Below are 27,161 nucleotides of genomic sequence, written 5' to 3' on the forward strand. Positions count from 1 at the left end.
ACTAAGCTCAAATAACAGCTATCCCTGTTATTAAGTCTTTAAGCTGTCCCATCCTCCAGTTTTTACTGATTCCCTCTTCAGCTGGGCTCCAATTCCCATTATGGTACATCTTGCTGAGCTTCGTCTCTCTCCAACTCTCTTTCTTCTACCTGACTCATTTTGCCCCATCTTAAATTTTCACTTCCTTTCTTGATGGTTAATTCTATGTCAACTTGACTGGCCACGGGGAGCTCAGATTAAAACACTATTGCTGGATGTGTCTGTGAGGGTGTTTCCAGGTGAGATTAGCAACTGAGTCGGTGGACTCAGCAGACTGCTCTCCCCAGTGTGGGTGGACATCATCCAATCCGTTGAGGGCCTGAATAGAACAAAAGGTGGAGGAAGGAAGCATTCGCCCCTTTTTTTCCTGCCTCACTGTTTGAGCTGGGACATTTCATCTCCTCTTCTCCTACCCTAGGAATGGAATTTATAACATCAGCTACTCTGGTTCTCAGGCCTTTGGACTGGGACTGATTTACACCATGGCTTTCCTGGGTCTCCAGCTTGTCTCCGGCAGATCATGGGATGTCTCAGCCTCCATTAATTGATCTGAAGATATGCTAATTAAGCATTATATTTGTTCTGCTGACTTTTAGCTAAAATTCATAAAACATCTCACCTCCTATTTTGGGAAGGAATAAATTTAAAATTTACTACTTATATCTCCAGATCAAGCAGTTTGCAAAATAATGTCTTAAGAAGGAAAACTATGATATGCAAGAATTCAAGACTTAGACTTTGAAGGGAAGAAGAGATTTCTATGTGTGCTGCAGATTGAACCCTAACCTGTAGAGGGAGTAAGGGAGGAAGAGGTAGTCTGCTTGGTCTCAGGCAGTGGTCTGTTTTAAGCAGTCTAGTGGACTGGAGACCGTTTTCTGGGCTGGACTCTGTGTTTTAGTAATCACTGTGGTGGTAGTTGTGGAGACAGACCTGAGGGTGGGAGGCTGACAACAGAGAGACCCTTTAAGGGGCTACTGCTAAAATCGAGGAAAGGGATGATGAATAAAAGGCCTGAAGCAGACCCTGGTCACAGAGAGAAGGGGCAGATACAGAGACATTTCTGAGGAATTTCTCCTAGAACTTGGTGACTTACTGGATGTGAGGAGGAAGAGAGAGAAAGGAGCGCACTGGGATGCAGTAAGAAAAGATAGGCTTGGAAGATAGACAGTCCTGGGTTTGAACCCCAGGTCCACTTGCTCTGTGCAAGTTAACCTCTCTGAGCTTCAGGTAGCATCTGCTTTTAACGGACATGATAGGACTAATGACAATATTTATAGAGTACTTGACATAAAGCAGGCATTCAATATGAATTTATATCAATTTATATCAAAAAAAAATTTTTGTTTTTGTTTTGCTGAGGAAGATTTGCCCTGAGTTGACATTCGTTGCCAATCCTCCTCTTTTTTTGCTTGAGGAAGATTAGCCCTGAGCTAACATCTGTGCCAATCTCCCTCTATTTTTTTGTATGTGGAACACTGCCACAGCATGGCCAGTGAGTGGAGTAGGTCTGTGCCTGGGATCTGAACCCTTGAACCTGGGCCACTGAAGCAGAGCACACGGAACTTTAATCACTTGGCCACGGGGCTGGGCCCTGTGTCAAGTTTTTATACTGGGAAAACTGAAGTAGAGACTCCAGAAGAAGCTGGCTTGGGGAACGGAAACGGATCACTTTGGTTTCAGATGTGAGTTTGAGATGACTGTAGGTCTTTCAGGTAGAGATGTCTGGTGGGTAGCTGGAAATACAAATCTGGAGCTTGGGAGGGATGTAGGGGCCAGAGTATATCTGGGAGTGAATGGGTGATAGTCAGTAGCTAAAGTTATTAGATGAATTAGATCTCCCAGAGAGGAAAGGAAAGGAGATGAATTTCTAAGATGACGAGGTTAGAAAAGGTTGGATAAGGATGAAAAGAAAATAGCAGATATTCTGGATGTAATTCTTCCCTCTGTATATTTACTGAAAAATATTTTAGGGAAATCCCTAAATAGGGTACGTGTTCTTTAAGCATTAGTGCTCAGTGTTACTTCTGTCTGATCTGCACCAAATGGACTGATTACACATTTAAGTCCTGGTTCATCAAGGCACTTACCAAAGTGTCTCATGATATTCTTGTAAGCAAGATAAGAAATATCTTATCCAGCACAGTTTAAAAAGTGCTTTTAGGCGCATTTTCTTATTTAAGAAATGTAGAGTTTGATGTGTTAGTGGCTGACTGAACCTACGCATTAGGGAAGTGTCTAGTGATTCACTACAGCACGTAGACCTTGGACTTGTCCTGTTCAACATTTTATTAATGACTTGGATGAACACGCAGAATGCATGCTTATCACATCTATAGATGACATAAAGCTACCAGGGATACTTAATACGTTCGATGACAGCATCACAAACTTTTTAAAAAAAGTGATTCCAACTAGCTGGACTAGGTGAATGGCAACAAGATTTAATTTATTGGGGATAAATGTAAAGTCCTGTCACTGGGTTCAAAAAGTCAACTGTACAGCATGTCATATGATAAAGATGTGGGGGATGTGGTTGACCACAGTTCTATAATAACAAACAGTCTGAACTCGTTACTAAAATGCTAACTGAATCTTCTACTTTATTAATGGAAGCATAGGGAAGTAATAGCTGGTTAGACCACATTTGGAATACTATGTGTAATTTCGGCTGCCATATTTTTAAAAGGGAACATAACACACTAGTGTGTTCAGACAAGGGTAACTTGGTGATGGGTCTGGAAATCACATTTACTGAAGGAATGATTCAAGGAACCAGAAATGTTTGGCCTGGATAAGGGAACACTTAGAGAAGATGTCGAAGCTGCCTTCATATAATTGTAATGTTGCTGTGTTAAAGGGGAAGTAAATAATCTGTGATGCCCCAGAGGGCAAAACAAGGATGAATGAGTGGATGCTACAGAGGAAGTTTTCAGCTTGATATGAGCAGAAACTTTCTGATAGTCACTGCTGGAATAAGCCAAGACTATGGCACTGGGAGTCTTCTGAGGCGAGATGTCATGCGACTCTTGCACCAGGTAAAAGGGGAAATTAGAAAACCTCTTCTAACCTATGCTTTCACGAACTTTCAGGCAGCAATATTTGTAGCTAGGGCGGGACTCCAAAGGACAGACAGTGACCCAGCTCGGTGTAGGAAAAATAAAACTGGGCCACATGTGAGCAGATCCAGGTTCCAGCCTGACCTTGCTTAGTTATAAGCCACCTAGGATTACTCTTTAAGCCTCAATCCCCTCATCAGTAAAATAAACACAAAAATTATTGCCCTATCTTAAAATTTTTGTGGTGATCAAAGGCTCTATCTTAGGACTTACCACAGTTGAGTGCATTTATTTAGTTACTCAGGTCCCTGAAGGCGGGAATTAGGCCTTATCCAGGGCAAAGGGTTTGGCCCTTGACAGGTCCCCAAGAAAAGTTTGTTAAATAAATGACTGCAAGAATGGAGACTGTGGCTGTGAAAGCACTTTGTAAATGGTACAGAGCTAATATAAACATGAAGGACTGTCATTCCCTCCTCCCCCACACACAATTTGAGAAGAAAACTTCAATGACAATGACCCCACTGAACACTTCTGCTAAGAGTCAAAGATCATGAGAATTTACTGGATCTTTTTAGAAGAGAATTCACCTGCAAAGGGATAATTTTTATCTGCTTTTTGGGGTTCAAATAGCTCATTCTTCTTTGCTATTTCAATGGCTCAGAAATTGCTTTTCATAAACAATTCAATGACTTCGCATGGCTCTTAAGATAAAAATCCAAATCCCTTATTGGAGATACAGGATCTTGCCAGGTTTGGCCTTGAATTGCCTCACTAGCCTCCTCTCCCACCCCCGTTTCCTTCATCTGGCACTGTGGCCACACCGGCATTTAGATCCCCGAAAGGACCGTGCTCCCTCTCTGAGCACCAAAGCTTCAAACATGCTGTTCTTTCTGCCAAGAAAAATCTCCCACTCTCTTGTCTACTTAATGCTTGTTCCTCCTTGAAGGCATAGATGCAAGGTCTCTTACCCAGAGATACACTCCTTGGCCTCTCAAACTAGTCTGCTGTACACTCGAACAACACGGGTTATGTCTTTCCTTCATAGCTCTTACCAGAGTTGATAATAATACAATGACCTATATGATTACTTTTGCTCTCTCCTCCACATGTCATCTCCTTGAGGGCAAGAGCTGTGTTCCATATTGTTCACTATATTTTATGTAGTCCCAGCACTAAGTTATAATGTCTGGCACATATTAGAAACTCAGTATTTGTCGACTGAATGACTAAAGCATACTTCACAATGTTTATGTTAAACGGTAACTACTATGTTTTCTTTGTATTTTTTTTGTTTTGAGTTTTTCAAAACAACGTTGCCTAACTTTGACAAAAATAAGGCTTCTGACTATCAGAAATTGAAATCCCATACACTATGACAGGATTCTAAACTACTTCCCTAATAGGCTCAAATTTATGACCTTAAAATTAACAATGTAAGCTTATTTTTTTATGCCTTTACTGATTTATTGAGAATCTAGATTTTCTTCCCCTACAGTCAGGCTACCACCCACTGTCAAATTATGGATAAGAGAACCAGTTGTCACTTCACAGCCTCTGGCTGAGATGTCTTCTAACCGGATGTGGGCCAGGGACACAGAAACCCCAGAAAATCCACACCAACTTCACAACCAGAATTTTGTGATTCTTACATGTTATCAGGTCTTCCCGATAATTCTTGATCCAAAGAATACTTCTTTGTGTGATTATAAAGTTATTTTCTGCATACTCCCTCTCATATTCCATTTCAAAATTATACAACATGACACTCTCCTATTTACAAAATTGAGGCAAGGGGTATATCTATGACTGACAAAAGCTAAAAAAATTTTCTTCCTTATGGTACAATAGGGATTTTATGGTGTTTTAATTCGGCTTTTTTAGGTCAGCTTTGAGATTCACATCACTTGCCTCAGACCCAGGGCTGAGGAAAGGCTCCTGGAAGACAAAGTCACTCCTACAGAAGGGCTGCTTCCTTTCATCAGAGGACACAGCTCCCTTCACTCCCCAGTGATTTATGTGTCCTGCTGTATTACTGAGGAGATGTTGGTGAGGGTCTGAAACAAATCTTCCTCCAGAATAGGAAGTAAGCCATGGTCTGCAGGACATATGGCACACAGCTCCTCAAAGATTAATGGGAACATGAGACTTTGCTGGGTCCTCAGTCCAGGGATGATAAGGGTGTTGGAAAGAGTATCTCCTCTTAGCTTTGAAGTGTCCCTGACTACAAAGGTTTGAGGAAATTTAGAGTGAATGGGAATCCCCCAAATAAGGTTTGGCAGGCAGAATGCCTATTGTAAAGAATTCCCTAGACATATATAAGCACGGTTTCAAAAATCTTCAGACCGATGCAAGCAGAGTTCAGGGACGCTTGAGAAGCTTGCAATATTTATTTTGTAAATTAATGAGATCAGGAACATCTCCTGAGGCTGCAGCAGATCCAGCCGATTTTCATTGTTCATCAAATGAGCACTGCGGGTGGAAATCACACCCCTGGGTAGTTTGGGGCCACTGCAAATGCAGGTCTCCAAGGGGAGTGTGGCCTCCAGGCTGCTTGGCCACTCTTGCACCTGTCCCTGGCCATGTTCTTCACCTGTTTCCATTGCTACTGCTTTCCCCAGGCCCCGACCCCTTTCTCTCCCTCTCTTATAGATGATTCATTCCATGCTTCACAACAAACTTAGGGCCACTGAGTATTCACTCAATTTTCCAGTCCCATCCCTCCAAATATCTCTACCTATACCTGTGCCCATCCCCACCTCTTTTCCACTGTCAGAAAAGAGGACGTGGTCGTTTTGTTCAAGCACAATTACACTCCCTGTGCCTTGGATTTGTCTTTCTGGGCAACTGCTCGCTCATAATTTCCACTTCTTTTTGACCAACTCCTCTCCTACAGTATATGAAGAACTTCCTCCCCACTGATCTCATTTGCTTCACGGCCATGCTCCTTGAAAGAACAATTCGCACTTGTTCCTCCACTCCCTCACTTTCCTTCACTCTGAACTTGTAATTTAATTGTTACCTTGCTTCCCTCTTTCCACCATCTGACACCCTGTACCTTTCTCCTTCTGGGGCTTGCATGTTTCTACCCTGCCCAGGTTCTTCTGCCACTCTGCTTGTTCCTTCTCAGTCTCTTTTACTGCAATACACTTACATGTTGGGGTTCCCCAAGGTTAGATGTGGGACCCTTCTTTCTTCTTTTACACAATCTCTCTTGGTAACCTATCTTCTCATTCATTCATTCAGTCATTTATTTATTCATTTGATATTTATCGAGATCTTACTGTGTTGACAAGCACTCTGCTGTTGGCTGAGGATGAATAAAGCCGGTATCTGAGTGCCAGGAATCTTGACTTAGTAGGAAATCATTTAAAGAAATAAGTGCAATTAAATGTTACAAATGTTCTGTGAGTATGTAGAGAGTCCCAGGGGTGGGGAGGAGACTTCACAGGGATGAAAAGAGAGAACCTCTTGAGAGATGAGAAAAAATGTGCCAGCAGGACTGGGGAAGAAGGGAGGAATCCCAGGTAACGAAGTAGCATTCATAGTACAGGATTTGGAATCAGGTAGGTCTGGATAAAATCTTTGTTCTTGCTCTTATAATACATGGGAATTAGGCCATATTACTTCTGGAGGTCTCAGTTTTCACTTCTGTAATATAGAGATGATAGTCTTATCTTGTATGGCCATTGTAAAGGTTAGATAAGAATGTAAAGTGCTCAGCACTATGCCTGGCATACAGTAAGTGATTATTAAACGACAATCATTATTATTACTATAAATGTATTTATAAATGTAATATGTGTTTTGTAACCATTACAAAGACTTACTTCACAGGCTTGTTGTGAAGATCAAATGAACTAATAGATGTGAAAGAACATTAAAAAAGTACAGAACAATATTATTCAGCCATAAAATGGAATGAAGTTGTGATACATCTACAACATGGATGAACCTTGAAAATATTATGCTAAGTGAAATAAGCCAGACACAAAATGACAAATCTTGTTTGATTCCACTTATATGAGGTGCTTAGAATAGGCAAATTCAGAGACAGAAAGTACAGTAGAGGTTACCAGGGGCTGAGCGGAGGGGAGAAGGGGGAGTTATTGCTTAATGGGTACCGAGTTTCTGTTTGAGATGATGAAATAGATAGTGGTGGTGGCTGCACAACATTGTGAATGTATTTAATACCACTGAATTATACACTTAAAAATGGTAAATATGTACAGCAGAAATGAAGTGCTAGGTTCATGTGCTACTTTCAACAAAAATGACACCACTAACATCTACAGTAAGAGACAAATCAGGACATTTAATCTCTTCAGGGTTTAATCTGCTCAGGTTTTTAAAATTGTACTTATATTTGCAGAGTTTTATGTACTACTAGTACAAATATATATTTTTTAAAATTAGTAAACTTTCAAAAGAGGGAATTAATCTAAGGTTGGCATTATGATTGCTGTAAATCTGGACAGTTGGGCTCCCTTCTATATAGAGAAGTCTAACAATTTTATTTCGATTTTCACCTTGGATTAGACCCATGATGGGCTTGCTTTTACCAATCGCTTCTCTCCGGTTAACAGTTGTATAGTATACTTTGGAGATACATACTTGTGTTTGAGATTTTACAACATAATGAGGACATTATGGATAATGTAAAAATGGATACACATGCACCCTTACAAAGAGACAAGAAGTTCAGCATTTAGAAAATTATGCTTAAAAGTAGACAACCATTAGAATTTTAGAAAAGGAAATTTTTCTTTGGGCCTTGGCAGGACACACGCGGCTCACTGACCTGTGTTCCCTGACTATTGATGTCTACGGCATCACTCCACTCAGTTGTTATTTCATCCAGCAATTCTACTCTCAAAAGGAGGCTAGGAAGTAAGTCTCTGGTCTTACAGTCTGGATAACTGGAAATCTGATGATACAGCTCATGATGAATTGAGCACTCAGAAGGAATTTTTCTGCAATAAACCTCAAAGTTCGGAATATCTAAAATGAAAAAAAAGGCATATGCAGACTTAGGCTTGACAACAAAGACTTAGGAATATTAAACATAATGTGGCAAGAGAAACTTCTCAAAGAGGCATGGATAATATTTTTATTTAAACATTCTTCACAGGATCACAGGTAACTTCTGAATCAAAAACCACCAGAAAAAACATAGGTTTTTGTATTACTTAAATTCAATGCCATAAAATATACCTTTAATATTTTCCTTTATAAGTATTGTTACTGGACATCTGTTGTGGAAAATTATTCGAGGACTAGGGTCTTCTGAGAGGGTTAAATAAGTCACTCCAAAATGTTCTTGATATGTCAGTGCAATAGCCCTAGAATAGAATCAAATCAAATGACAGAAATGGTTTAGAAAAAAATGAATGCTTTCTCTCCCGGTACATGCCTATTTATTATTTTTTTTTTGTGAGGAAGATCAGCCCTGAGCTAACATCCATGCTAATCCTCCTCTTTTTGCTGACGAAGACCGGCTCTGAGCTAACATCTGTTGCCAATCCTCCTCCTTTTTTTCCCCCAAAGCCCCAGTAGATAGTCATATGTCACAGCTGCACATCCTGCTAGTTGCTGTATGTGGGACGCGGCCTCAGCATGGCCGGAGAAGCGGTGCGTCGGTGCGCGCCCGGGATCTGAAGCTGGGCCGCCAGTAGCGGAGCGCGTACACTTAACCACTAAGCCACGGGGCTGGCCCGGTACATGCCTATTTAGATTTGCAATATTCAGAACCCTACAACAGCTGCTCTTTCATAGATCAGAGGAAATGTTTTCCAGAGAAAGGAGGCCATCCTGTCACCTATTAACTGCTATACACTAATTATACAGTTTACTGATTTTTTTCCCAACAATAGTAACATATATTTATCAAAAAATATTCAAAAAATGGGAAAATTATTTAAAAGAAAAAAAACATAACTCTACCACTCAGAGAGAATTCCAGCTAACCTGTGCTAACCTTTCCTCCTGCTCTTTTTCCCTCTACGCATATGTGCCTTAAACTCTTCAGATAGGATGCTTCTTCCTCAAAAGTGCTTGATAAATTTTGGCAAAGGAGGAGCTGATGTACTTTTAGAAGGATGACTAGAGAATTTGGGTGCTTGCTCTTTTTTTTTTTTTTTTTTTTGATGTATTAATAGTTTATAACATTGTGAAATTTTGGTTGTACATTATTGTCAGTCACCATATAAATGCCTACCTTCACCCCTTGTGCCCACCCCCCAAACTCCCTGCCCCTGGTGTCCACCATACAGTTCTGTCTGTCTGTGTGTTTATTTATAGTCCACATATGAGTGAAATCACGTGGTGTTTGTCTTTCTCTCTCTGACTTATTTCACTTAACATAATACCCTCCAGGTCCATCCATGTTGTTGCAAATGGGATGATTTTGTCTTTTTTATGGCTGAGTAGTATTCCATTGTGTGTGTGTGTATGTGTGTGTGTGTGTGTGTGTATACACCACATCTTCTTGATCCAATCATCAGTTGAGGGACACTTGTGTTGCTTCCACTTCTTGGCTATAGTGAATAATGCTGCAATGAACATAGGGGTGCATAAGCCTCTTTGGATCATTGATTTCAGGTTCGTTGGATAGATTCCCAGTAGTGGGATAGCTGGATCATAGGGTATTTCTATTTCTAATTTTTTGAGGACTCTCCATACAGTTTTGCATAGAGGCACCAGTTTGCATTCCCACCAGCTGTGTATGAGGGTCCCTGTTTCTCCACATCCTCTCCAACATTTGTTGTTTTTTGTCTTGGTGATTATAGCCATTCTAACGGGTGTAGGGTGATACTTAATGTGGTTTTGATTTGCATTTCCTTGAGGATTAGTGATGTTGAATATCTTTTCATGTGCCTACTGGCCATCTGTATATCTTCTTTGGAGAAGTGTCTGTTCATTTCCTCTGCCCATTTTTTGATCGGGTTGTTTTTTTGTTGTTCAGTTGTCTGAGTTCTTTATATGTTATGGAGATTAACCCCTTGTCAGATGTATGTTTTGCAAATATTTTCTCCCAGCTGGTGGGTTGTCTATTCATTTTGATCCTGGTTTCATTTGTCTTGTAGAAGCTCTTTAATCTGATGAAGTCCCACTTGCTTATTTTTTCTTTAGTTTCCCTAGTTTGAGTAGGCACGGCATCCAAAAGGATTCCTTTATGACCAACGTCAAATAGTGTGTTGCCTATTCTTCTATGAGTTTTATAGTTTCAGGTCTCACCTTCAGGTCTTTGATCCATTTTGAGTTAATTTTTGTGAATGGCTATAGCACATGGTCCACTTGGATTCTTTTGCATGTGGCTGTCCAGTTTTCCCAACACCATTTATTGAAGAGACTTTCCTTTCTCCATTGTATGTTCTTAGCTCCTTTGTCGAAAATTAGCTGTCCATATACGTGTGGTTTTATTTCTGGACTTTCAATTCTGTTCCATTGACCTGTATGTCTGTTTTTGTACCAGTACCAGGGTGTTTTGATGATGACTGCTTTGTAGTATGTTTTGAAGTCAGGGATTGTGATGCCTCCAGCTTTGTTCTTTTTTCTCAGGATTGCTTTAGCTATTCAGGGTCTTTTGTCGCCCCATATGAATTTTAGTCTTCTTTGTTTTATTTCCGTGAAGAATGTCATCAGGATTCTGATTGGGATTGCACTGAATCTGCAGATTGCTTCAGGTAATATAGACATTTTAACTATATTTATTCTTCCAATCCATGTCCATGGGATATCTTTCCATTTCTTTATGTCATCATTGATTTCTTTCAGTAATGTCTTATAGTTTTCTTTGTATAGGTCTTTCACCTCCTTGGTCAGATTTACTCCTAGATATTTTATTCTTTTTGTTGCGATTGTAAATGGAATTATCTTTTTGAGTTCTCTTTCTGTTAGTTCGTTATTAGCATACAGAAATGTAACTGATTTTTCTAAGTTGATTTTGTACCCTGCCACTTGGCTGTAGTTGTTGATTATTTCCAACAGTTTTCCAATGGATTCTTTAGGGTTTTCTGTATATAAAATCATGTCATCTGCAAACAGCGAGAGTTTCACTTCTTCATTGCCTATTTGGATTCCTTTTATTCCTTTTTCTTGCCTAAGTGCTCTGGCCAAAACCTCCAGTACTATGTTGAATAAGAGTGGTGAGAGTGGGCACCCTTGTCTCGTTCCTGTTCTTAAAGGGATGGCTTTCAGACTTTCCCCATTGAATATGATGTTGGCTGTGGGTTTGTCCTATATGGGCTTTATTATGTTTAGGTACTTTTCTTCTATACCCATTTTATTGAGAGTTTTTATCAGAAAGGGATGTTGGATCTTGCTAAATGCTTTCTCTGCATCTATTGAGATGATCATGTGGTTTTTATTCCTCCTTTTGTTAATGTGGTATATCACGCTGATTGATTTGCAGATGTTGAACCATCCCTGTGTCCCTGGTATAAATCCCACTTGGTCATAGTGTATGATCTTTTTAATGTATTGCTGTATTCAGTTTGCCAATATTTTGTTGACGATTTTTGCACCTATGTTCATCAGCGATATTGACCTGTAATTTTCCTTCTTTGCATTGTCCTTGTCTGGCTTTGGTATCAGGATGATGTTGGCCTCGGAGAATGTGTTAGGAAGTGTTCCATCTTCCTCTATTTTTTGGAATAGTTTGGTAAGGATAGGTATTAAATCTTCTTTGAATGTTTGGTAAAATTCACCGGAGAAGCCATCTGGTTCTGGACTTTTATTTTTTGGGAGGTTTTTGATTACTGTTTCAATATCTTTACTTGTGATTGGTCTATTCAGATTCTCTATTCTTCTTGGTTCAGTTTTGGGAGGTTGTATGATTCTAAGAATTTATCCATTTCTTCTAGATTATTCAATTTGTTGGCATATAGTTTTTCATAGTATTCTCTTACAGTCCTTTATATTTCTGTGGTATCCATTTAATTTCTCCTCTTTCACTTCTAATTTTATTTATTTGAGACTTCTCTCTTTTTTTCTTAGTGAGTCTGGTTAAGGGTTTGTCAATTTTGTTTATCTTCTGAAAGAACCAACTCTTTGTTTCATTGATCCTTTCTACTGTTTTTTTGGATTCAATTTGACTTCCTTCTGCTCCAATTTTTATTATTTCTCTCCTTCTGCTGACTTTGGGCTTTGTTCTTCTTTTTCTAGTTCTGTTAGGCATAGTTTAAGGTTGCTTATTTGTGGTTTTTCTTCTTTGTTAAGGTGGGTACTTGCTCGTTTTTACTGTAAAGGCTCACAATGTTTGTTGTTAATTTTCACAAGATCATCATACTTTACAGGATCTCCATTTTGACTACCAAGAGCAAAGCTGTATTATTTGGCATTAGAAAAACTGCTGTGTGGGCATAGACAATGAAGAGACAGAAACTTTCCAATTTAGATCCATAGACTGCCAAATAATATTTCACATCAAAGCTGGAAAAATAACAATTCTCTCTGAAGTTTAAATTATATGGACTGTTCAAATTAATCAAAGAAATCAGATATTTGCCAAATGTGGCCCTCAGTTTACGCTGATTAAAAGGGGTCAATGAGGCACTAAAGAATTTCCCATTCACCATTTATTCTGCTCACTAGTGTGAGTCCTTCCCAAAGACTGTATTTGTCTGAAATGCCAAAGTGAATTGTCCATTAGCATTTGGAGAAATCACATTAATAACACCACCAAATGTGCATTGTTGGACTGAGGGGAGGAGAGAGGAGGAGATGGGACAGTACGAATTGAATTCACTTTCAGAATACAGTCCCTGTATTAACAACAAAGTTCTTTTCCCAGCCTAATTTTGAAAGAGCTGAGCAAGCCAACCTTACAGAATTTCTTTTTGATAGCCAAGAAAGCTGGGGGCCAGGACTAACGTATGGTACTTTCAATCTAATATCTAGCTTAATATTTATAGATAAGATTATTATATTAATAACATCATGTTGTATAATTATTAGAATTTTAAACATAATTTCCAAATGAAATTTTATTTTAAAATTTGTCTTTCAGTTTTAAAAATAAGTTTTGTTTTCTAGGCCTAGGTTCATGTCACTTTAAAAAATACTTCCTTAAACTCACCACACTTAACCTCTCTAACCAGAATATGAGGATAACCATTCCTCTCCAGAGTTAGGGATAAAAAATGTTTATAAAATCACGGATGTTTGTGAATGTTGTAAAAGAAGAAGTGTGTAGGGAACAAGGCCTTACTATTACGGATAACTTAAGTTATCTTTTAAAATATTACTACTAGAAATCTCTGTAAACATCAGAATGTTAGGATGGCTAAAATCTCAAATGAGTCTATAAATTCATAATCACGAGAATAAGATACCTCTCACAAAGGTCACAATGTTTTCTTTTGCACTTTTTACATATACAATAAACAAGGTATTCCTGACAGCTACAGAAAGGACGTAGTGCATGCAAAACAACCACAAAATTCAAAGTCCAGTATGGACAAACCATTATATGTCTCTCGCTTGATTCTGTGGTTGTTATTTGCATAACTGGTAATCGGTAATTGGAGTAACTTGCGTGCAGGAACAACCACAGAAGAGAGTCTTCTGTGACTTTTGTTTATCTAAGTTATCTCTCTTAATGACTTTTTGAGAAAAATTCCATTTTGAAGTAAAAGTAAAATATAGGAAAATAAAAAGGTTTTCCAACTTGACTCTCTCATATTTTAACTGTTATTTCTCATCATTCAACAGAGGCTAAGAAATCATAAAAGAAGGTAACCTTTTCATTATTATGTATTGCTGCTATTCTGTGGTACAAACACCATCTTTTTTCCCCAGTCTAAGCTGCACAAGGGAAAATCTCATCAGCAGTACACTGGGGCCACCCATACCTGATCATAACATTTGCCCAACTGTATACAATTTCTAGAAGCCATTAAAAATGTACCTGGTACAGAATCCATTTTCCCTACAATTCCCGAAGGGCACTGCCACACTCTGTCTGGGAAACTCTTGTCTGACTATAGCTGGCAGGCTCCAGCACTGTGAGCTGTCGGCACCTGCAGCAGGAGAAAAGGCCAGCAGGATCTGTTTCTGAAGCAGGGATGCATCCAATGCTGACTGACTGATGTCAGGCATTAAGTCCCAGCAAGGAAGAGAGCTGGATTTCACAGCAGGCTGCTCACCACCTGGGCAAATGCTGAAAGTAGCACTGTCTGGAACGTGAAAATACTGAGAAAAGAAAAGACAATGCAGAGAGAGCACATTTACTGCAGTAATACAGAGACGTTAAGCTTTTTAAAGCACAGCTTCTATTAAACCATAACTGTGTATTCTCAGGAGGTGGCCAGGTGGGGGATATGGGAATATTAGAAATCCTGTTCCCATGAGAAAGTCCTAATGAGACAATTACGAGCAGTGAGAGCAGGGTCTGCTTTTCTAGGCATAATGAAACATGATAGTGCTGGGGTGGTTTAAAAGGTGATGCGAAGTTCTCAATGTCCCTCAGGTATTGCAAAAACCCAGATGCTGTAGGGGTAGAAACGGCACGTGCTGGGGAGGCAGCCCTCTTGGCCAGGTATGGCTGAACTGAAAGGGCATGGCACCCTAAGGCACCTTGGGAAGAAGAGATCTGAGTGGGAGATGGAACTCAGAAGACTAATTTTGTTGAAGGTCCATCCTAAGGGAGGAGGAAACTCTGATCCTACCCCTCAGTTGAGATTCCACATGGTTTCTGATGCATTAGAGAGCGTCAGAATTTTAGACTTAAAAAGACATTTAGAGATAGTTTATTTGAACCTCCTCTTTCACAGCTAAGGAAGCTACCTTCCAGAGAGCCGATGACTTGTTCAAAATCAGAAAGTCAGTGAGTGGCAAAGCCCAGGCGAAAGCCAGGCCTCCTGCTTCCTGTTTGGTGTTTTTCCCACTGTCCTACACAGTGTCCCTGAGAGGCTAGGGATTCTAATGTCTTTAAAAACTTCCCACCTCTGCCTGAAGCAGGGTCAGGGTTGAAAAGGGGGACACTCCTCAGCTGTAGGGAAGAACATGGGCCCTCCCCTTCTTTCCAGGAAGCTGGAGAAATGAGTTCATTGTGATGCTGGTGGTGTGGCCGCTGCTGGCTACTATCATTTCCTGAATGCCTAGCCTTGTTACTCACATTATCCCATTTAATCTTCACCAAAAACCTGCAAGGAATGCAAAATTATGCCCATTCTCAGATGAGGAAATGTCAGTGTGGAAAGCCCTAACCCAATGTCTCAGGAAGTCCTAGGGTGGGGGGAAGCAGAACTATCAGGACACAGCTGATTCTCTGTCCACTTCTCACCTACAGTGCAAACACTGTTGACCTCTTTCTCCCAACTGGGTACTTCTGGTCACCTATTTATTTTATCAATAGTTCAATGAACCAAGATGAAATTCTATTATTCTGACATTTTTGTAAATATTACAATGTACTATAAGCTTAGAAGATGAGACTTTCATCCTATTTTATTATTCTAATGTAATTTTTAGGAGCTGAAAGTAAGGGATAACAATAAATGCCCACAAAGCTCAAGAAAGATAATACTTTCCTATATGACAGTTTCAATAGCATAAAACAATAGCATACCACTTAGCATATTCTGTTTTTAAGTCCTTTTAAAATATCTCCTTACTCTCTCAAAATATAACTGTTCATTTTAATTTAAAGAACTGAATCAAAAATCCTTCTTGGAGTTATTTTCTGTGTATTCTGCCATCGAGATGTTAACATAAATCAGCTGGTACATTTTCACATTACTCTTCTTGTGGACACAGAGCTCAATGCTCCCAGATCTGTGGCTCAGTTGGGGCTGAGCCTTCTGCCCACATGGCTCCTCCAGGCACCTCAGCCTGTGAGGCAGATGTTCTTTTCCACGAGACTAGAGACTGGGGAGCCAGTCCTCAGGACCATTTCCCCTTGGTTTAGTAAGCGTGCTGCAGCCTATGAGCAGATGGGGTGCAGGCAGTACTAATCTGGCCGTGTGTCAGGATCTGCTGCTTTGTAGGATTTCTGCTCATTAGTTACCTTGGAAGTGGTGACCATGACATCCACGGTTTTAATTAAAGCAAAGATAAATGAATTTCTCTTTACCTATATTCAATGTTAGCTTTTTATTTGTTCTAGGTTAAAAAAAGTTGATTCTATTTATTGTTAATTTATCAAAACCTAAGACAAATCAATCACACTATGAATTGCTTACCTCCTTTCCAGAATGGGGTTTGGAGAGAGATAACTGTGGCTTATAAAATATTTGATATGGTGTATTATTGATTATTGTAGTCTTGTCTTCAATCTGAATAATTTGTATACCTTGCTGTACCATGGAGGAAATGCAGAACTGACATAACTGCAAGACAATTGATGAAAGAGTAACTTTTAAAATATTATAAGGCATATAAAAACCTCTTGATTATTATTTACTTTTTTTTTGTTTGTGAGGAAGATCAGCCCTGAGCTAACATCTGATGCCAATCCTCCTCTTTTTTACTGAGGAAGATTGGCCCTGGGCTAACATCTGTGCCCATCTTCCTCTACTTTATATGGGATGCCTTCACAGCATGGCTTGACAAGCGGTGCGTCAGTGCACGCCCGGGATCCGAACCTGCAAACCCCGGGCTGCCAAAGCGGAGCGCGTGCACTTAACCGCTGTGCCACTGGGCAGGCCCCTTGATTATTTTTAAAAGGTCATTTTATCTATGGTTTTCCCAGGACAGTACCAATTTTATCTCTTGCTTCAGAGTATTTAATAGAGTCCCCTTTCAGTCTCAGGAATGTCCTGGCCCCTAAATGGGGCCACCATTTACTCTACAACAGGGTACTTTACAGACCAGTTACTTTTGCTGCTACTGTAGAGTGACAGAGACTTGTTTTGAAGTTATGTAACCAATTATCTCACAAAACATTTATCTATAAAGCACTTATATGTAAACAGATGCCACTCTTCTTTTTCAACATAAAGAATTTAAGTAAGCATTCCTCCTCCTCTTCCTCACACTCATCATAGCAGCCATCTCACTGAATGCCTATTATGGACCAAGGCGGGTTCTGACAACTTCAACAACGATGATGATGATGAAGAAAACAATAATGATTGACCCTTAAATATTGCTTTCTTATGCTCCACCTGTTTTAAGTACTTCATGCATATTAACTCACAGAATCCTCACAGCACCTCCATGGGGTAGCTACTATTATCCCCATTTTATAGAAGAGGAAAATGAAGCACAAAGAGGTTAAGAAACTTGACCAAGGTCATAAAGATAAAGAGAGTCTAGGTGCGGTTGGAAATCACACAGTCTGGTTCTATGGTGCTGCTCTTAATCACGATATGTACCATCTCATTACCTTATGATGTTACATGAGGAACTGATGCTCAGAGAAGATATTACTTGCCTAAAGATACCTATCTAGTAAGTGGTAATGTCAGGTCAGCAGTTCTCAAAGTGTGGTCTGGGGACCCTTGGGCGAGGGTTCTTTGAGATCCTTTCAGGAAGTCCAAAGGTCAAAACTATTTTTATAATAATACTAAGATGCTATTTGTCTTTTTCACTCTAATTCTCTCATGAGTGTACAGTAGAGTTTTGCAGAGGTTATATGACATATGATGTGATCATTGTCATGGCTAATGGAATGTATGCTTATCTATTCTTGTCTTTAAAAATTTTTTTTGTTTTAATTTCTAATTTGATAAATATCAAAAGATATAACCCACATTAAAAAAAAAAGGTTTTTGGAGGTCCTCAATAATTTTTAAGAGTATAAAGGGGTACTGAGACTAAAAAGTCTGAGAATCACTACTAAAGAATAATGAGATATAAATATATATAATAATATGTATATTTTCCAGCAGTTCATTCATTCATTCACAAACATCTATTCAGCACTTGCTGTGGCCACTTTGTAAGCTGTTGGAGGTACTGGGTGTTTGACTGTATATCATAACATTTTTTCCAGGTTTTGATGGTAGTTCTCAACTTACAACTATTTAACTTTGGGTGATTCACAAAGAGCTTACAGCTCTTTGCCATTTACACCCATGTTACGGTATTTTGGCCAGCAGAGCATAAACATGTGTTGCCCAGACAACTTTGAGGAAATGGATACCAGCCTTGAATATTGAAGAAAGACCAACTTCTTTGTATCAGAGAAATTTATTTTTAAAAAGTCACCAAATGACCCTAAATTTTCTCAAGAGGTTCTTCAAAGATGCCTGTCAAGATCTAACTTCTCCCTAGAGAAAGGCCATTCTGAATTATCCTACTCTGATGACGTATGCCTTTTTTTTTTTTCTGATTCGGGACAGCTAAAACAACAAAGATATTATTAAGTACAGCATGAGACCCCTACATGGTACACTATGATATTGTACTTTCATACATACAGTTTAATGTGATTCATTACTATATTATTTAACTTCATTGGTTTTCATAGATGTTAGAAAAGATTTATGCTGAAAAGCACACACCATTCATATTAGTTAAATAACTGATTATGTTTTTTGTATTCATATCTTTAAAAACATGGGTACCAGTTCCCTATTCAAACATATAACTCCCTGTTATAACACTGGTTCTATGGGAAGATCAGAGTTCACCCACATCATTTTGCTCAGGATGCCCTTTCCAGGAACAGAAACTTTGCTGCAGGAACCTTTACCCTTTTACTCAGTGCTCAGAATGTTAGCAACTCTACTTCCTGCTCTACAAAAAGGAGGCCAAGTATAATTTGTGGATATTTTAGAATAAGTTCATTTTTCCCTCACATACGATATATCAAGTGACTGCTGAGTGTTTTGAAATAGAGCGGTTATTGGATAAATTATGTGACACAGCTTTTATCACTGGTAAAGGAAAAAAAAACCTGTAAAAGAGAGAGGTCTAAGAAATCACGTGTTTCACTGTTACAAATTGTCTAGAACAAGTAATACCAAAAAGAGATTTAAAAAGAAAGGGGTAGATTCATTTTACACAGGTTGAGGGGATAGCAAGCTATTTCTTCTGAGCCACAGAGACTTTGAGCCTACCTTCTGATGTCCTGGGAAAGCACCAAGTCTTATTTCGGCATCAACGAACCCTTCTTCGTCCAATGACACAACTTCACCATTACCTCCATCTTTCCACCTTGGAGATGTCAGGTTATGGACCAGTTTAATTGCTACTGACTTGTGCACAGTGTTTGTATTTGCCCAGTATATTCCAATTTGAAAAGCTTCCTGGAAAAATAATGCCTCAGTTATGAAATATTTTTCTTAACTTTGATATTTTTACCTCAATTGACAGGAATTTTTTATATTACATAATAGGTCTACTCAGGCAACCAAATCTCTTTATTATTATTATTTTTTGTAACGGCAACATATATTTTATTTTAGATCCCAATGTTTTCTTTGATTCACACTAGAATTCATATTTATGGAATGGGGGAAAAAAAAAACAAACTCCAATTGTGACTACCCTGTAAATACCAAAGATTTAAAAACTAAAGGTTTCATTTCATTTGACAAAAGTATAGTACACAACATTAGGTCCATGTAGGTCAACATTCCAATTCCATAAGGTAACATCATCCGATTAAAAAAAAAAAGGAAAAATACAATTGAATAAAGATGCTTATGAACTGAAGCTCAAAAAAACGACTCTCAAATTATTCCCTATCAGAAAAACATTTTATTTAGGAGTTCCTTGTACTCTATTTTCTTATAGATTTATGTGTCTTCTTAAAATGGGCCAAACTTATCAAGAAAATTCTCTTATGATGGAATATAAAATCTTCCTGTGAAGTTTTGTTTTGCAATTAGGTTTTTTGCCCCTGCATCAGTAATGATTCCACGTTGTTATTATCAACAACTGGGTGGACATCATGATTATGGACATCCCTCCTAGTCCACTTATAAAGGAAAGGGGGGCCTGATGAAAATGGTTGCTCAGAAATCCTCATCTTACAAAAATTCTCTGCGATCTGCAAGATGGGTAAGAACCACAAAAATATCTAAGGGGTGGGTAAGCACAGAATATGGACGGCTCCATATCCTTAATATATCCTGAGTAGGCCAATCCTAATACATGTCGCATATCCTGTACACAATGGAAATGAGAATGTAACTAGTACAAGTTACTGAATTTAACGATAACTCAAGCGTGAATACTGCTGATGGGCAAAAAAAAAACCATCTGAAACGTCTTTGAATATCAAAGAACATTCCATGCCCCTTACACATGCATCTAAGAGGATAGTTTTCCACAACTGATTCATTCTAAGAACACAAAAGCAACCTCAGAATAAAAGCTACTTGTTGAAAGAAAAGAATTCATATTGGTTAAAGAAAGTTAGAGTACCTGAAAATTAGGAGGGATAATAATTTTGCCAGCAGGAACCTGTAAAATAATCTTCTCTCCTTCAAATAGCCAGAGGTCCCACTTGGATTGGTTGATAAGCAGGGCCCAGGGTAGAAGTTCTATCAACAGGGTTCTAACATATGGCTTCCAGACTGACAGCTTCACTCGCATTGGGCTATCCCACTGACTCAGCTGTTCATTCCTGTTCCAAACACCACATCCAAGAGACTCAATGAAATACGATGACCTCAGTATTCATGAAATATGTTTAAGGATTCCACACACACACCACGCTCCTATATGACACCTCTTTACACCAGAGTCATCCAATGCTAAATGTGCATCCAGGAGAAAGAACCTTTCATGCAATTATGTTCTGGATCATAAGTAAAGCAATCTAACGTCTACTAGATGATAAAAGGTTGGAATCTGACAGATACATGCAAATATCTTCTTTCTTTAAACCACTTTTTATGGTATCTAACATTTTTGTGAATGGTCCTTTATTTCTTAATATTGAGAAATGTCTGTAGAAAAAGAATGCTGGAGAACATTACCTGTCAGAATCCTTTTTATTATAGGGCCATATGGGTTGAAGGGACTTTTCTGGCCCATAGAATTCATCCAGGATCTGATTAACTGTGCCTCCAGGGTGTATCTTAGTGGCTATTTGCTTAATGAGGGATGTTGAGATGGGAACAGCACAATGTGAAGGATCTTCTTCTTCTCTAGGAAATGGAAAGAAAAAAACAAGAATAAATATCAGATTTCTAAAGCGGTCTACAATTTATTGAAAACAATCTAACTACAAAGTATTACAGAACAATAATTTTTTGTGAGATTGAGTAAATTTTTGGTGATTTAGGGATTGATAAAACAGTTTTTGGATCTGGGTGCTGGCTTTTCCTCTTCCTTCCCCTTCTCCCCCAACCACACTTGGATGAGATCTCTCTCTCTTCTTCCACAAGAGAAATTGTCTCAACTAAATTTTCTGATGATCCCTCTTATTTCTAAGCTTAATGAAAGAGGCTGAATTTTATTTAAAACTATAGAAGAGAATAAGAGAATACTAGGCATGGCAATTTAAAAATAACATTCTCATAAGATAAGTCATATAAAAAAACTTGATTCTCCCCCTCCCCCTCAATAGTACAAGGTTATTTTTCTACTGAATTTCTCTTAGGAAAATGTAAGGACTTTTCCAGTACCTTGCTTGAAATGTCAGGTGATGTACAAGGTCAGGTTCTATGTTTTGCAGTGGTTTTTCCTGCCCTTTTCCCGGAATAATTTGTGTTTCACTCAATCCCAGACTCCTTTTCTCCAAATGTATGATAATGGGGTCTGGAAGATGACTCCTCATGATAAAAAGAGGGCTGAACACAATCTATAAAAATAAAAGGACAGAACAACTTTCATATTTGCTTTGTTGCAGTATTCCAGCTGTTTGAAGCTGAAACAAACTTGTAATAAATCTCATCTCTGGGTCACTCTGACCTTAATTTATTTCAGAACAGGGAAGGTCAGGGTCATATACCATATTTTAGGATTGGAAAGCACTCACCATTCGTTGCTGCACTTGAGAATTGGGTTCTAAAGTCAAAACTGTGCACCAGACATAAATAATGGAACTGTTTGAAGACGGCACCTGCACATGAGATAGGAAAGGGTCCTATTAAATACCGAACAGTTTACTAATCAATCAAAATAAGGCACAGATATAACATCAGTTTAGAGGATTAAAAAGTCTGAAGTTACAGAAAAAAGCCGTTTAAAAATAAGAATAACTAAGCAAAAAAGATTTCATTATAGCGTAAAGTGAATGTGCAGTAAGTCAATGGGGCCAGTTCCTTCCATAAAGACAAAAGGATTTGTATGAGGAGAAATTGATACAAGACTGAATGGGAGAAGGCAAGAGAGGATTTGTCCTTTGGGAATGAAAGTGATCATGGTGGAGACTGAGGAAGAGATAAAAAAATAACAGACCATCACCAAGATTCTCAAGTGGGGATGACATCCTTCTCCACCGCACGCCCACCCCCACCCCTGCCAAGCCCTGGTGCATCAGAATCTTTTTCAAGATACAGCTTGCCTCCATCTGGGAGGTGTAGCATCTTGGCTATAAGAACTACTGGAACCGATACAATCGTGTTGTCATGGGATGGGGAGGAAACAGTTTGAGAAGTAATGTTCAAGGCCTTTTTATATTATGTCAGAGCTCCTCTCTCTCTCTCTCTCTCTTTTTTTTTTGGTGAGGAAGATTAGCCCTGAGCTAACATCCGATGCCAATCCTTCTCTTTTTGCTGAGGAAGACTGGCCCTGGGCTAACATCTGTGCCCATCTTCCTTTACCTTATATGGGACGCCGACACAGCATGGCTTGGCAAGTGGTGTGTCGGTGCGCACCAGGGATCTGAACCTGCGAACCCTGGGCTGCCGAAGCAAGAGCATGAACTTAACCGCCAAGCCACTGGGCTGGCCCGCAGATCTCTCCTCTTTTGTATATATCACTTTTTAATAAATTAAGTGCTGTATTGAATAAAGAACATAATTAGAAATTTTTAATTTTAAAGCTGCTCTAGGGCCGGCCCCGTGGCTTAGCGGTTAAGTGCGTGCGCTTCGCTGCCGGCGGCCCGGGTTCGGATCCCGGGTGCGCACTGAGGCACCACTCCTCCAGCCATGCTGAGGCCGCGTCCCACATACAGCAACTAGAAGGATGTGCAGCTATGACAGACAACTATGTACTGGGGCTTTGGGGGAAAAATAAATAAATAAAATCTTTAAAAAAAAAAAAAAATAAAGCTGCTCTATTCTAGATTATACTACTTCTCATACCTGAATGACAATGCTATACTCAGGGGTCTTGGATTCCAGGCACACATCTCTTGACCAATCTTCATCTCCTTTGGCCTTCACGCACAACTCTGTCAGTTCACTGTTTTCTAGTATGTATGAAGGCAATTTCTCTTTGGCTGTGAGGCAGTCAAAATGTTCTCGAACCACAGCTTGTCCATCTTGACCAATGTAATGCTGAACGACTTTTAGTTCTATGCTTTGAGACAAGTAACTACAGATGATCTGTCTTCCACAGATGATAATCTAAAAGACAATAAATCATCAATTCAGATTTCATCAATTCAGATTTCATGAATTGGGAATTGTGCAGAGTAAACTATGTTGATTTCAATGGAAAGAAAATGAAGTCATTAGCTTATTTAAAGAACACAAGAAGAAAAAGAGGCTCGGAAGGAGAGAAGGGATTTTGCTCTGGTCACGTTGAATTTGCAGTATTTAAAAGACAGACACATAGGTGGGGTCCACGTCCAGCTAGAAATACTGGTCATGTGCTTGAGAGTGAAGGTGGGCCTGGAAATAAAAGACTTGTGAAATAAAAGCCTTGCAAATGCGCACGGACAAAAGATAGTTTACCTGAGAAAGAGGGTGGAGGCTCAAACCCAGGAACTGCACAACACTTTAGGGGCAGACATGGGGTGAGAAGCAAGAGAAAGGGCCAGAGGAGAATGGGTGCAGGAGTGTGGAGATGAATCGGGAGAAAGCGTTGCTGAAGCCATGAGAGAAGAGACTGACCAGGAGGAGGTATCAATAAATGTAGCAGTCCAAAAGAACAGGGACAGAAAACAAGACTTCAGCTCTCGCAGCTCAGAAGACAACTGTGATCAATCCGTTCCCCGAAGCTGATTTCCAAGGGTTTACTGCATTCTTATGCAGTAACAGATCTCTGTATAAACTGATGATACAAACATCGTTTAACTCAGATACTTATATTTTATTTTATTCAGGTTTTTCTTACAGTGTAGATGCTTGTATCTTTATAAAACACAAAGAATTATCCATTAAACCCAGGGATTATCCAACTTTTCATCCAGTTAAGAGCACAGTTCATAACGGGCATTAAGAAATATCTCAAGGTGGTTGAAATTGAAAAGATAATGCAAAATTTATTCTTATGAAATAAACACTTTTAGAAAGCAAATCCTTCTGTAATATGAATATTTACCATGATTGGGGAAAATAGGACTCTCACATCTAGATTTCTTTATTTGTAATATTTTTCCAGATTATAAAATAAAAATAACTTTTATATATATATATATATATATATAGCCTATTTATAGGTCTAAGCATGTGATGGTTAACCTTATATGTCAACTTGAATGGGCCATGGAGTGCACAGATATTTGGTCAAACATTATTCTTTTTTTTTTTTCTTTTTGTGAGGAAGATCAGCCCTGAGCTAACATCCATGCTAATCCTCCTCTTTTTGCTGAGGAAGACTGGCTCTGAGCTAACATCTATTGCCAATCCTCCTCCTTTTTTTTCCCCCAAAGCCCCAGTAGATAGTTGTACATCACAGTTGCACAGCCTTCTAGCTGCTGTATGTGGGATGTGGCCTCAGCATGGCCCGAGAAGCGGTGCGTCGGTTCGTGCCCCAGATCGGAACCCAGGCCGCCAGTAGCGGAGCGCGTGCGCTTAACCGCTAAGCCATGGGGCCAGCCCCTGGTCAAACATTACTCTGAGTGTGTCTGTGAGGCTGTTTCTGGATGAGATCAACATTTGAATTGGTAGACTGAGTAAAGCTGACTGCCCTCCCTAATGTGGGTGGACTTCATCCTATCAACTGAAGACGTGAATAGAATAAAGAGACTAAGAGGGAACTCCTGCCTAATTGCTTGAGCTGGGATATTGGTCTTTTTTGGTCTTTGGACTTAGATTGAAACATGGGCTCTTATTGGGTCTCTGGCCTGCTGGTTTTTGAACTGGAACTCCCTATCAGGGTAGTTCTTCTGGGTCTCCACCTTGCAGATGGCAGATCTTGGGACTTCTCAGCCTCTATAATCATGTGAGCCAATTTATAATAAATCTCTCCCTCTCCTTCTCTACATACATATATATGTACACACACACCCACCCACCCACCCACCCCACTGGTTCTGTTCCTTTGGAGAACCCTGACTAATACAAAACATTTTCACAAATTAACTCTTTTAATCTCATAGCAACCTTATAAAATAGGTGCTACTATGACTCCCTGTCTTAACAAGGGGAAAATGGAGGCAAAAAAATGTTGAATAACTTGCCCAATGTTACCCAGATTGTCTGGCTCAGAGTGTGTATTAATAATCACCCTGACAGTCCATCTCTCATTAAATTAATACCTACTAATTAAGAAAACTTAAAAACTATAAAAAAGAGAATAAAGTCTGCCCATCATAACGTAAACGTGGCAAACACTACTGGTTCTATTCCAAACAGCTGGGCCCTCCTCTTCTCTATTAAAAACACCGATTTGGTTTAGGTCTCAAAAAGCAGTGAAGTGCTCAGGCAAGGTGGACACCTCCCACGGCCCCCAGAGGCTACACCATAATTGGTAATAAGCTATCCTGGTAATTCCATTCCTCTTTTGCCAATGATTAGTTTAGGGGTGAACATGGGACTCTGTTTTGGCTAATAATATGAAAAGGGAAGACTGATAAAAGGCTCTGGGATAGATTTTACTCATTGATAACAAGGGAGACAATTTAAGAAAAACCCCTCCTTCCCTTCTGTCATGGAAGATGTTGTGAGAGGATATATTTATCCTTTTGTAGCCATCTTGAGACCAGGAAGGCAAATCGAAGAGGATGGCAGAGAAGCCGATACAGCACTGAGTTGCTTAATTAACCAACACCGAACCTGCCTTCTTAAACCTTCTTGTTATGTGAGATAATAAATGTAACATAGGAATAATAATAGCATCTGCCTCATTAACTTGCTATGAAGATTAAAAAGCCCATTTCGTAACTTCAAGTTGAAAGCATCCTAATTGATACATTTTCCTACGTCATTAAGAATACTTTGTAACCCTCATTTTTAAAAAATTTTTTACACAAATAAATATGAATAACTATTTATGAATGAACTATTATTTACCCAAAACAAACCTGCTACATTGACAGACCAAAAATTGTCATTGTTGTTTCAACTTGCATTATTCGAATAGTAAGGTTTAGCGTTTTCTTAAACATTTATTTTCCAACTATCTATTCCTTTGAATTTTCTTTAGAAGGAACACATCTGTAAAAACCAAGCTGTGCTTAACTGTTATATTTCCCTTAGATACTCCGGCCATTATAATCTTTAAAAACAATGTTTTCACAATAACAAACATAAAAGTCAACTGATCTATGAGTCCTAAATTAGCAAACAAGCTTTTCTTTAGTATATGCTAGGGGCTACTAGACACTCAAGATAAGTCTTATGATGCCAGAGCATCACCGAACTTTAAATAAACATTTGGAAGTTCTGAGGCAGTATTTAACTCTGTTCTTATTCTGGATATGCCCAGACCTGGCAATGTATGCACACTGCTCTTGCTTCAGAACCTTTGGGCCCCATGAGATTTAGGAGAGAATTTTGCTGTCTCTCACAGAAACCGCAGAATCTCTGCAACCATCTGGGACTGACTTTGTTTAAAGACAAAGATCCTCTTGGTGTATTTTTATAGTTTCATTTTCAGCTGGAAAGCCTGTTAAATAGGCTTTCAAATTTGATAAAAAGAGAACCCTTAAAAGTGGCCAGGGAAGGAAAATCCAAAATGGCTACTCCTCAGAGTGGTGCTCTTTATGGCTGCTCCCATGCAGGCTTCAGTGAGAGCCATGTCTGCTTTTCTTCAAAGCTGCAACATTTACAATGCCTTTATTTTGAAAATTATGGTTAGAATTTCAAGATTAATTTATCAGTTGAAGACAGCTAC

General features: G+C 39.1%; 1 protein-coding gene across 8 annotated transcripts in view; it reads right to left on the reverse strand.

The window, feature by feature from the left end:
- Nucleotides 1-27,161, reverse strand: part of VPS13B (vacuolar protein sorting 13 homolog B) — a 741,189-nt gene that overhangs the window by 33,747 nt on the left and 680,281 nt on the right. For all 8 annotated transcript variants that reach the window (XM_087447588.1, XM_087447586.1, XM_087447584.1 and 5 more), the window contains 10 exons: nucleotides 23,243-23,506; nucleotides 21,973-22,056; nucleotides 21,620-21,795; nucleotides 20,969-21,139; nucleotides 20,412-20,613; nucleotides 19,100-19,288; nucleotides 16,277-16,423; nucleotides 14,002-14,285; nucleotides 8,307-8,434; nucleotides 7,894-8,093 (listed from right to left, as the gene is read on the reverse strand). In XM_087447588.1, the coding sequence (XP_087303714.1) occupies nucleotides 7,894-8,093; nucleotides 8,307-8,434; nucleotides 14,002-14,285; nucleotides 16,277-16,423; nucleotides 19,100-19,288; nucleotides 20,412-20,613; nucleotides 20,969-21,139; nucleotides 21,620-21,795; nucleotides 21,973-22,056; nucleotides 23,243-23,506 (1,845 nt within the window). The remainder of the gene's footprint in view (nucleotides 1-7,893; nucleotides 8,094-8,306; nucleotides 8,435-14,001; nucleotides 14,286-16,276; nucleotides 16,424-19,099; nucleotides 19,289-20,411; nucleotides 20,614-20,968; nucleotides 21,140-21,619; nucleotides 21,796-21,972; nucleotides 22,057-23,242; nucleotides 23,507-27,161) is intronic.

Source organism: Ceratotherium simum, chromosome 23, assembly GCF_057802395.1.
Source record: "Ceratotherium simum simum isolate JZ-2026a chromosome 23, ASM5780239v1, whole genome shotgun sequence".
Classification (NCBI taxonomy): Eukaryota; Metazoa; Chordata; class Mammalia; order Perissodactyla; family Rhinocerotidae; genus Ceratotherium; species Ceratotherium simum.